The sequence below is a fragment of the Lolium rigidum genome, chromosome 5, assembly GCF_022539505.1.
Source record: "Lolium rigidum isolate FL_2022 chromosome 5, APGP_CSIRO_Lrig_0.1, whole genome shotgun sequence".
Classification (NCBI taxonomy): Eukaryota; Viridiplantae; Streptophyta; class Magnoliopsida; order Poales; family Poaceae; genus Lolium; species Lolium rigidum.
Genome location: NC_061512.1, coordinates 20,891,926 through 20,904,256, shown reverse-complemented (window position 1 = coordinate 20,904,256; position 12,331 = coordinate 20,891,926). Strand labels below are relative to the sequence as shown.

At 42.7% G+C, this 12,331-nt stretch overlaps 1 protein-coding gene and 2 non-coding genes across 3 annotated transcripts; 2 read left to right on the top strand and 1 right to left on the bottom strand.

Moving 5' to 3' along the window:
• The first annotated feature begins 2,877 nt into the window (after positions 1–2,877).
• Positions 2,878–3,094, top strand: LOC124658594. The gene has a single exon (XR_006989308.1). It is a non-coding gene; the product is annotated as a small nucleolar RNA U3 (small nucleolar RNA).
• Positions 3,095–5,851: 2,757 nt separating this feature from the next.
• LOC124658593 lies at positions 5,852–6,068 on the top strand. Its single transcript, XR_006989307.1, has one exon. It is a non-coding gene; the product is annotated as a small nucleolar RNA U3 (small nucleolar RNA).
• Positions 6,069–6,656: 588 nt separating this feature from the next.
• LOC124655700 (probable ion channel POLLUX) lies at positions 6,657–11,808 on the bottom strand. The gene is made up of 12 exons (XM_047194553.1): positions 11,209–11,808; positions 11,002–11,076; positions 10,317–10,916; positions 9,377–9,559; positions 9,197–9,256; positions 8,901–9,104; positions 8,579–8,827; positions 8,338–8,436; positions 8,062–8,256; positions 7,805–7,897; positions 7,450–7,713; positions 6,657–7,288 (listed from the first exon to the last, which is right to left on the bottom strand). Exons 1-12 carry the CDS (start codon positions 11,806–11,808, stop codon positions 7,070–7,072), a joined length of 2,841 nt encoding a protein of 946 aa, XP_047050509.1. The 3' UTR covers positions 6,657–7,069.
• Between the last annotated feature and the right edge of the window lie 523 nt (positions 11,809–12,331).

Below are 12,331 nucleotides of genomic sequence, written 5' to 3'. Positions count from 1 at the left end.
TTTCCCCTGACCAATATTTCCCATAATTGAAGAATAGACCCAATTTTTGTGTGAAGCAAAAGAACCATCAGTAGGCACTGTAGCGTTTGGCGAACCATTAAAGATTCTGAACCATAATGGGAAAGGCTTCAGCGAAAAGGGTTTCTTTGGAAAAATGAACTCTGCTTTATTTTCTTTCGATTTCACCTTGCGAAGGTTTCACGCATTGCCTCTACATTTGTCCAGATGAACTTCACAAGATGGCTGCAGCAATTGATAAAATCAGCAGGTGAAGTTGATTTGTATGCTTTGGATACAGTTGTGTTGATAAGTTTTTTTTGTGTCAAACTATTATTATCATGATGCTGTCAGAGAAATGCTTATTTTGTACCCAATCACTTTTTCGTCCTTGTCCAATGCATCATGATGTTGTCAGATACTAACTGAAGGAGTTAAAACTATCACCATGTTCGCTTGCAACTTAGAAGGTGTGACTGTGATAGCATCACAGTTGGTTCAGAAAGAGATACTGTCGGAGTTTGGAGCAAGTTTGTTAAAGTACTATATTACAGTATTCAGAAATAGATACAGTTCCAAACATAGTTTATTTTTTCTCGCTTCCTGTATTTTTGGTCGTGGTGCTATATATATGCCAAGCATTATAACTCGAACCTGTAATTGCTCTCAGTGAAAGAAGCTAAAATCGATATTGTGCCAGTTTTCATCACATTTGATCCCGAGATAGATATGGCCGAGCAAGTTGGTCACTATGCTAGTGATATGTTCTTCATGTACTTTGCATCCTTTGATGATCTTCACATTTCACTTCTACATCTATATGTTTTTCACCCCTTGAAGTATTGATAACTTATCCTAGATTTGTGCAACCTCCACTTTATAATCTATGTTTTCATATAATTTCATCCCGATCTAATAGGACTAACTGGCAAAACAACTGAGATCGGAAAGCTTGATCACGGAGCTTACTAAATCAAAACAGAGAAGAAGGCTTCAGATTGTCTTGTCGATCATTTGATTATCATGCATGTTACTCTAGTCTCAGTTCTTGTACAGTTTGATTTCCATTTTGATTGTGCCTATTGTGTGCTATGAAGATATTTCTTTATGATAAAACTGAGTTCTGTCGTATCATAAGGAAAATCAATAATCTGCAACCTGAAATTATCTGCTTATTTTGGTCACTATATCTTATAGTTTTGAACTATTATACTTGTTTTAATGTTAACAAACATGCACCGTTCAATATGATGTTACTCCAAGGGGGATGTTGCGTTGAAGGGATGGCTGCTCGAAGGTTCGGCATGGAGTGATGTAGCCAAGCATATTAAGAGCAGTTCATTCCCTTGGTTACATATTGTTACCTAGACTATGGTGCGGATTGTGATATGATCAATTGCAATTTTAATTTGACAGATACATATGGTGAACATGTTTGGGAATCTTGAATCTTCAGATACCATCGTTAGTTTCTTCTTCTTTTATTGCGATGAGATAATCCGTTGAATATCTCAATCCTGTATTCCTATTAATTGTAGAAAACAAGCTGACAGTAGCAATATTCCCCAAATACTTTCTTATAATTAAAAAAGAGAGCAATGCCCGGAGATCAATTTTAGGAAGCCTACAATTTTCTGATGTTGCAGACTTAGTATTAATAGTAAAATAATAAGTAAAACACTCACTATTTAGCTATTTGCTCAATTACTTTTCAGGGCCGTTTGTGACTTTATAAAGCGGGACTAAGCCTGTTTCAAAGAGAATGTACTTGATGAAGCCAAAGATGGAGTTCATCAAATGTTACAGCAAGAACAATGATGTAGAATCTATATTGGCACCGCGAGAGAAATTTAGAGAGCACACAAGACTAGTTGAATGAAACACAACATATCACCAGGCACCAGCAGACAGATTTCTGAATATACACAGTAATTCAGATATTGAAGCAGGCATTGTGGGTCTACCAGTTTTGGTGAACAAGTCGAATTCTTAGATTATACCGATACAAAAATATGCACACACACCAGTCTTACTTATATGGTCCTAATAAGTCTCTACGCTCATCGCTATTTCGGGGTGAACATGTCGAATTCTGATGTTAATCATGAGGCTAGTTTTCTGGAAGAGATGAATTTTGTAGTGTGATTTCTGGAGGCATTTTGTGCAAGTATTTTTTATGTAGTTTCCTGTAAGCATGTTGATAGAGTTTCTCTCATGTAGCTCTAGCATGTTTTGGAAGATCAGCAGAGATTTGAACGTCTAAAATGTTTTCAGCCTGCAGTGTATAAATCAACCCCAAATCCATACCCTGCCCTTCGGAGCTTCATTGCTGAGTGTGTGACGTCCATTTTTCTTCTACGGGGAACGTCCAATTTTTTTTATGTATCACTATCACGTATAGGGTATAAATCCCCAAAACTTGCCTTTTCCACTAAAAATCCGGTAATTGTTGAAGCTGCCTTCTGTGAGAAACATAATCTATTTTATTCACCGAAAGAAAGCCAGAAGCGGCAAACATTAATCCCAACACAACAGCGGAACCCAACGAATTGTTGAAATTTTTGAATACAAACTGATGTGCGAAGTGTTTTGACTGTTTTCTTGTGTGCAGTAGAAGTAGCATTTCGCACAGTTTTCCCAGTTCGAGAGGACAGCAGAGAGTGATCTCATTTCGGAAAGTGAGCCCGGAAAAATGTTGGGCTTGCTTTTTAGCTTGAAGGGGCCGGCCCAATACGAAGTGCAGCTAGTGCACCGGAGCAAAAATCAAACAACGCAGGGACGCGGGGCCAGTGGCGGCAGCATTTGCCGAAAGATAGTACCACCTCGGAAGTTTAGAGGGATTGCTACAAGCTTAAATAGCAGTCTCTTCAGGTCAGTAGCACGACCTTACTTGAACAGGATCTGTTCTATAGGAATCGTACCGTTGCATCCTTGACTAATAAGGAGGCAAGCACTTAAACCTGGTTGATGAAGTCTGACCTGTGGGCCAGAGCGTGATTGACGGTTCAGATCACACCTGTTGGTGCTGTTCTAGCTGTAGAGGATCGTTCCTGTTCAGCTTGCTGACCAGGGTGGCTCACAGGTTGTCTGACAGGTAACCAATTATTTTTTATTTTTCCAGATGAACTTCAGAAGATGGCTGCAGCAATTGATAAAATCGACAGGTGAAGTTGATTTCTATGCTTTGGATACAGTTGCGTTAATAGTTTTTTTTGTGTAAAATGCTTATCATCATGATGCTGTCAGAAAAATGCTTATTTTGTATCCAATCACCTTTTCCTCCTTGTCCAGTGCATCATTATTCTGTCAGATACTAACTGAAGGAGAATGCTTATTTTGTATCCAATCACCTTTTCCTCCTTGTCCAGTGCATCATTATTCTGTCAGATACTAACTGAAGGAGTTGAAACTATCATCATATTTGCCTTGCAACTTAGAAGGTGTGACTGTGATAGTATCACCGTTGATTCAGAAAGAGATACTGTCGGAGTTTGGAGCAAGTTTGTTAGAGTACTATAATTACTGTATTCAGAAATAGATACAGTTCCAAACATAGTTTATTTTTTCTCGCTTCCTGTATTTTTGGTCGTGATGCTGTATATATGCCAAACATTATAACTCGAACTTGTAATTGCTCTCAGTGAAAAAAGCTAAGATGGAAATTGTGCCAGTTTTCATCACATTTGATCCCGAGATAGATATGGTTGAGCAAGTTGGTCACTATGCAAGTGATATGTTCTTCATGTACTTTGCATCCCTTGATCATCTTCGCATTTCACTTCTACATCTATATGTTTTTCATCCCTTGAAGTGTTGATAACTTGTCCTAGACTAATGCAACCTCCACTTTGTATCTATGTTTTCATATAATTTCATCCGGATCTAATAGGACTAACTGGCAAAACAGCTGAGATCGGAAAGGTTGATCATGTTTACCAAGTTTACTATATCAAAACAGAGAAGAAGGCTTCAGATTATCTTGTCGATCATTTGATTACCATGCATGTTACTCTAGTTTCAGTTCTTGTACAGTTTGATTGTTCCATTTTGATTGTGGCTATTGTGTGCTATGAAGATATTTGCTTACTTTGGTCACTATATCTTATAGTATTGAACTATTATACTTCTGCAGTACTTGCTTTAATGTTAACAAACATGCACCGTTCAATATGATGTTACTCCAAGAGGGATGTCGCGTTGAAGGGATGGGTGCTCGACGGTTCGGCATAGAGTGATGTAGCCAAGCATGTTAAGAGAAATTCATTCCCTTGGTTACATATTGTTACCTAGACTATGGTGCGGATTGTGATATGATCAATTGCAATTTTAATTTGACAGACGAAAGACTGACAGTTACATATGGTGAACATGTATCCTTCAGATTCAACGTTTTCCTATATTTGGGAATCTTGAATCTTCAGATAGCATTGTTAGATTCTTCTTGTTTTATTGCGGTGAGACATGCGTCAAATATCTCAATCCTGTATTCATGTTGTAGAAAACAAGCTGACAGTAGCAATATTCCGCAAGTACTTTTTTTATAATAAAGAAGAGAACAATGCCCGGAGTTCAATTTTAGGAAGCCTACAATTTTCTGATGTTGCAGCCTTAGTAGTAATAGTAAAATAATAAGTGAAACACCCACTATTTGGCTATTTGCTCAATTACTTTTCAGGGCCGTTTGTGACTTTATAAAGCGGCGGGACTAAAGCCTGTTTCGAAGAGGATGTACTTGATGAAGCGAAAGATGGAGTTCGTCAAATGTTATAGCAAGAACAATGATGTAGAATCTATATTGGCATCGCGAAAGAAATTTAGAGGGCACACAAGACTAGTTGAAAACTGAAACACAACATATCACCAGGCACCAGCAGACTGATTTCTGAATTTACACAGTAATTCAGATATTGAGGCAGGCATTTTTGGGTCTATGAGTTTTGGTGAACATGTCGAATTCTGAGATTATACTGATACAAAAATATGCACACACACCAGTCTTATTTATATGGTCCTAACAAGTCTCTATGCTCATCGCTATTGGCTAGTTGCCCGGTTCATCATGAGGCTAGTTTTCTGCAAGAGATGGATTTTGTACTCTGATTTCTGGAGGCACTTTGTTGAAGTACTTTTTTATGCAGTTTCCTGTAAGCATGTTGATGGAATTTCTCTCATGTAGCTCTAGCATGTTGTTTTGGAGGATGAGGGGAGATTTTAACGTCCAATATGTTATCAGCCTGCAGTGTATAAATCCATAACCTGCCTTTTCAAAGCTTCATTGCTGAGTGCGTGACGTGTCCAATTTTTTTTTTCTTCGGGGAACGTCCGAAATGTTTTATGTATCACGTATGGGTATAAATCTCCAAAAGTTGTCTTTTCCAGTAAAAATCTGGTTAATTGTTGAAGCTGTCTTCTGCGAGAAACAAAGTCTATTTGATTCACCAAAAGAAAACCAGAACCGGCAAAAAATTAATCCCGACACAACAGGGCAAAACACACCCAACGAATTGTTGAAATGTTTGAATACAAACTGATGTACGGAGTGTTTTGACTGTTTTCTTGTGTACAGTAGAAGTAGCATTTCACACAGTTTTTTTTTTCGAGCGGGCATTTCACACAGTTTTGCTTGTTCGAGAGGACCACGGAAAGAGATCTCATTTCGGAAAGTGAGCCCGGAAAAACGTTGGGCTTGCCTTTTAGCTTGAAGGGGCCGGCCCAATACGAAGTGGAGCCAGTGCACCGGAGCAAAAATCAAGCAAAGGGCCAGTGGGAGCAGCATCTGCCGAAAGATAGTACCACCTCGGAAGTTTACAGGGATTGCTACCAGCTTAAATAGCGGTCTCTTCAGGTCTATAGCACGACCTTACTTGAACAGGATCTGTTCTATAGGAATCGTACCGTTGCATCCTTGACTAATAAGGAGGCAAGCACTTAAACCTGGTTGATGAAGTCTGACCTGTGGGCCAGAGCGTGATTAACGGCTCAGATCGCACTTGCCGGTGCTGTTCTAGCTGTAGAGGATCGTTCCTGTTCAGCTTGCTGACCAGGGTGGCTCACAGGTTGTCTGACAGGTTTCTTTTTAATTTTTGTTGCTTCTGCCACTTCTCGAAGCTGCAAATTAACGATCTTCATGGAGATGAGCCAATCCAACAAAGAATTGATGAAACGATGTGCTTGCTACGGACGTTATGTTTGCATCATCACAATTTTTTCGCCATCCTCAAACAGCTCAACCCAGGCTATTCATTAAAAAAAGACCATGAAAACCAACTTGTTTTGCGCATTACCCACAAGATTTATCAATCTCGAACCCGAACACAAGTTAGTCTGTTGTAATTTTCAGGGGTTTGATGAGGAAAGAAAACCATATGTTTGAGCAACTGGCAACTGGCAACAGAAGATCGACATATAAATTTCTAGCTTACTGTAAGAAACTCATTCCTCACAGAAAAGAAGAAACAACTATTTCTAAGTTAGTTTTCTCTGGGCATATTCATCTGAACTAGTTTGACATAACATGGTAGTAGAAAAGGGGATACAACAGACACAACTTACACTAAATGGAGTAAGCAGGATAAATTGTTGTTAAATGGGTAATTGTTGTCACAATATCAAACTAGCGGTAAAAATTAGAATTTACTCAAAAAGATGCACAGATCAAAATGTTTAGATAGCATTACAGGAGCCTTGTAAGAATATATTCCATGTTACAGTCAAAAAAGAATATATTGCATGCCATCTCCCTGAGAACACCATATAGCATAGTGTGTCCTTACAGTAGGATAGATTCAATAATCAGTGTTAACTTGAAAATTACAACTTGAAGACATGTGCATTGATCCACTCATCCACTGTACATTTTATTTACTGGTTAACAAAAATTTCAGCTGTGGACACTGGAATTACTCATGTTGAGATCAACCGACCGCTACTGAGATGACAGAACTCAATGTGTACAGAACTAAATGGTTCCGACAAGATTAGACTGTACTTTCATGTATCATTTCTATCAGCACCTTTACTAGAGTTAGACTATAGGCTGCACTTCAAAAAAAGTTGAGATGCCATTGTCAGATTAGTCACCATTTGCGATCACAACAAAGACATCATCTAGCGACCACTTCCTAATCTCGGACTTCTCTTCTGGATTGATGATTGCCTCGTCGGTCTGGGCAAGCCGGTAGCCGATCACAATCTCATCTCTCTCACGAGCCCTGACCATTATGTCCAGGAAACTCAGTTCCTCCTGTTCGTACAGGTAAAATTCAGCAGATCTTATGCACATCTCGTTGCCCTGTAACATAGGAGGATTGCAACGATCAGATCCAAGGAAAGTCACTGGATAGCATACAGTTAGAAACTATAATCTGCTTCAATGTTAAATAAAGATCGTGGAAAGAAATATTACTACAAAATTAAAGCACAATCCAGATCATGTTGCATTATGGATAGTACCTCCTCAGCGAAAAGCTCCTCAAGAACTCTGTTGATTTGCTTGTCTTCTGCCACCATTGCTAACGCCATACTGACAAGTTCATTCGATAGAACGTAATCGCTGATTTTGGAGACAGATACAAGGTTTCTGGTTCTCGAGTCCAGTATTTCACTGATTATTATTGATTTGTCTGATGCCTGCTGCATCTCCCGAATCCAGGAGCTGTGAGAGAAGCCATTCTGACGCAGAGGTGATCTTACCTCCTCTGACGGAAGACGTTTGGACTATAGTAGAAGGTATATACATCAGTAATGCAGAAGTCATCTAGATGCGGACTGTCAGTCATAAGATATAGCCAGGCTGCCTGTTACTCACCTGAACGTCACGGATTAGAAGAAGTGTAGCTAAGGATCGTGAATCTGACTGTACGATGGAGTCCTCCACTGACTCATCTGCAAGAATTAAAATCTGTGGTTTCAAAGTTAGCAATTGGTGTCTTCAGCACAGGCAAACTGACATCTAGAGTAGGAAATGTACATGTAGATGATAAAGATGTCTAAAACTATTATGGCCCACGTTTGCTGTTTCATAAATAGAATAGTTGATTGAGTAGAAACACTCAGAGCACTCACAGAATCAAAAGTCTCAAGAGGCAAGCTTTCTAAGTGCCGCCTGATGACAGCATTCCCTTCTTTGTGTACAAGTTTAATGTTTGTTAGTCCGAAAATATCCATACCACCGTCAGTCAGCTTTTTCTCCCTCTCTTTCTCTGGCACCTCATTGAACATCCACAATTCAGAACCTGGAGCCAGAAATGCTTCTAGAACCTACACAGAAGCACTAACATTCATGTAAAAATTGTGTTCAAATGTACACTGATTCTGGCAAAAATGTCCAGGTTAAATTACCATTATCATATCGTGGATGTCCCGTCGCCAACCACAGAACAAAATTTTCTCTGGAAACTTCGGAGGGATTTGAACATTAGGTAGAAAACCCTTATGCACCTACCAAAAAGTTATATTGATCAGATAGAAATTGAGGTGAAATAGAAATTTTGACCTGGGCAGTATGACTTGCTTGCTTGATGATAGTTGGTACAAAGAGAGTACATATTATACAGCCTGAAGTAGAACTCAGAAAAATCACCTCTGCTAGAGGGGCGGGAGCATAAGTATCATCATCTTCTGCTATAACAAGGACCTCATCACCTTCTCTTAAAACATAATCATCAGCAGGGTTCATTAATATCTTTCCACCTTTTGACGCAAGCTTCACTCCACAGGGCACGGCATCAGGGAATGAGATTAACACATCCCCAAACCGCATGCCATCCAATTCTGGCCATCTTTTAATATAGAACTCTGCATTTTCAAATCCCAAAATATCCTCCCATATCTGCAGAAAGTATACCATGGGTCAGCAATCATGGAGATAGCTCCTGGAGAACAGGTGTTACATTGAAATGTACCTGTGCCAAGCCAGGTTGGAGTGCACACTGTATCATCAAACGTCCAATCACATCATGGGCAACAACTGTTTCAATTAGTTCACCTCCAACCAATTTCACTAAAGGTTCATTGTCAAGGTCACTCATCTCTACAACAATATGCCCCCTTAAGCCCTCCTTTACTCCAGTCAGGCTTAGTACCACACGCAAAGCTCGTGCGTCACTCTGGGGGGAGAGTGGAGAAAATGAACGTGAGCAAATAATTGTACGAGATGCTAAACAAATAATAGTAAATGTGGGTAGAAGAAAATACTAACTTGGTCTGCATTTTCATCAGATGCTAACACAATAATAGCACGGGCTTTGGAAACAGAAACCTGTGGGAGGGAAGGAAAATTAAGTTCTAAAATATAAGAGGTACTTACATAAGACATAGTACAAGTAGTGCATTGATAGTGGTAGGACAAGAAGATCAGAAGAATTGCTTGAGTAAGTACCTTCTTCAGATCTGCTAGAATTAGAGGACTGCCGCTTCTACATATTACAGATGTCCCCATGAAGTCGAATCCTAGTTTTCCTATGTCCATCTCCATCTCTTCCTTATCTCTTTCTGCGAGAACAACAACTACACCGCCACCAATACTTTTATTTGCTATAGCTAGCTGCTTCAGAAGAGAGCCCTACTCCACATGGTGAAAAACCAGTAAGCCAATATAGATTTGGTCTCTATTATGTCAAAGCAAACAAACTTCAGTCCTCACTGCACTACTTTCAGTAAGTTTGGAGGATAAAGTACAAAATGAAGTGCATAGAGTTACAGTGACTAAATATGGTGAAAAGGGCCAACATTTAACTTCCGAAATTGGTTTGTCTAAAACGAATACATAATTAAGTCTTGAAAGCTTAATGTGCTTTGAATCCTTAAAAGTGAAATCCTACATATCACATATCATAACATTCCTTACAAGTCTACTTCAGAAACGCACTGCTGGTGGGTCATCATGTTCTATCACAACAAAGCTCGTTAAGTTATATGCTAACAGGCTGATTTGTTATCAATTAAAGATTTGATCAATTTGAATGTTATGAAATTTGTAATGATTCTATTTAAAATATTTAAAATACAGAACTAAGTATTGAGAGTTTAATGTGCTTTGAATCCTTGAAAGTGAAATCCTACACATCCACATACCAAGCATTCCTTACAAATCTACTTCAGAAATGCACTACTGGTCGGTCATCAGGTTCTATCACAACAAAGCTTACTAAGTTATGTACAGCCTGACTGATTTGTTATCTATTAGTAAAGATTTGATCAGTTTGAACGTTATGAAATTTGCAATGATTCTATTTGGTACCAGGACCTGATGCAAAACCAAATGATCTCATCAAGGGAACTACTATCCATACTAAAGCAATTTTCTACCAGAGCATTACCAGCTTATCGCTCCATCCAAGGATCAGTATATGGTTTGTCTCTATCACCTCGCTTCTCCCCTTACGCCAAGAATCCACCTTCTCCGATATGGCATCCGACACAAGCCCGAGCATCGTGGCAAACACCAGCATGCCGCCAGAGCTAATCGACACAGACACGATCCTAGGACCCAGACCAACCTGGTCAGCATGGTTCCCTGAATCCGCCACAAAAGTCCAGGAAAGCCAAAGAGCCTCCAGGAACCCGCTCCCGCTGACAGCAAACAGCGCGATCCCGCCCGAGGCGATGAGAATCACGGTGGCTAGCAGGAGGGCGAGGAGCTTGGCGTACGGATGCCCCGAGAAGAACACGTCGACCTTGTACGCAATCCTCTTCTCCAGCGGCACTTCTTCCTCGGTGCCTCTCGTCCGGATGGAATTTGCTCTGTGCCGTCGGAGCTGGTCGCCGTATTTGAAGAGGAATGCGGGGATCGCCAGAGCAAGCATCGGAACGAAGTTCCAGTTAGTGGAGCTAGCAAAACTGGAAGCAGGGTCACTGGGAAGCAAGGTTTCATCCTCGCTGTCCACGGCATTGGCACCACCGCATGATCTGATCTTTTCCTGCGAAATGGTAAGTTGTTCTGAACTGTCAGCGGAACCAATTTCGACGTAAATCAGATAATGTTGACAGATGCAAATATATCACCTGGAGGCTCAACACTTTGATCCACTGCCAGAAAGCCAGGGCGGAGGTCGTGACAGTTACGACCAGCAACTGCAAGAGCAATCAATTCATGTGAAATGGCCCAAACTAGCAAGTCAGCTGTTACAGGTAAGCTGGGGAGCTTTTATGGCATCGTCAGTCATACATGGTACAGTTGAAGTAGTAGAAGCTAGCTTCGGTGACACTTACGAGTAGCAGGTAGTATGGTGGGAGATCGAATCGCCGAGCCTGCTGCGGCGGCGGAGGCGGAGGCGAGAGCGGCCTCCTGTCCCCCAGCAGCGGCGGCAGCTTGACGAGGGACGCCAGGCGCTTCTCCTCCTCCCGCCGGGCGCGGGGCGGCGGAGCGGGGTTGCTAGGGTTCCGCCTGACGCTGGGCGGCGGCGTGTTCTGCTGCTGCTGCTGCTGGCGCGGCGCGCGCGGTCGCGTGACGTGCGCGCCGAGGAAGGAGGGGTAGCACCAGTCGCGGTCGAGCACGCCGCCGTTGGGGGGCGAGGCGGAGTGGGAGGGGTCGTCGACGGCGACGGTGAGCCGGCGCGGCGCGAGCGCGTCCACCGGCGGGAGCGGCCCCGTGGTGGAGCGGCGGGCGAGGAGGCCCTCCCGCCCGCCGCCGGCCCGCAGCCTGTCGGCGGCGGTGGAGGAGGCCGAGGGGGAGGAGACGGAGATGGTGCGCGACTTGGTGAGCTGCGGCCGCTGCGGGCGCGGGACGGGGTCGGGGCTGGCGCCGTCGCCGGCGGCGTCGGCCCGCCGAGCGGCGGCCGGGTCCGCCTCGCCGCCGTCGCTCTCCGCCATTAGCAGCAGCGAGGTCGAGCTCGGAGTCGGAGCTCCCTCTCCCCCACCCCTCCGGCGCTGGCTGGCTCAGCTTGTAATAATTAGTTTATTCCAGTGACTGGCTCCGCAGAATTCCACTTTAACCATGTGATTAGTTATTCCTGGTCACTAACCAGCCCGCCAGAGCAGGTGCAGGACAATGGCTAGTGGGGCATCCACCGCTGGACCCCACCTGTCATTCACTGTGAATAGTCAGCAGTGGCCGTACGGCGGGACGGCCGCGGCAGGGCTTAGCTCGAATTAAGCTTAACTGTAAGTCTGTAACAGCAGGAGCAACGGGGGGAGAGCCGAGTTAGGAGGCGGCGATCGTGGCCGGTCGGGGAAGACGAGTCACGAACGCACGTGCGGCGCGCGTGGGTAGCCGCAAAGGCAGCCGAGCCGAGCACCGAACAGAACAGCAATGTGGATGGATCCCGTTCCGTCCCGTGATCTGATCTCTGCCTTTCCGTTTATAATCAAGTGCGAGCACCCCCGCCGCTGTGGG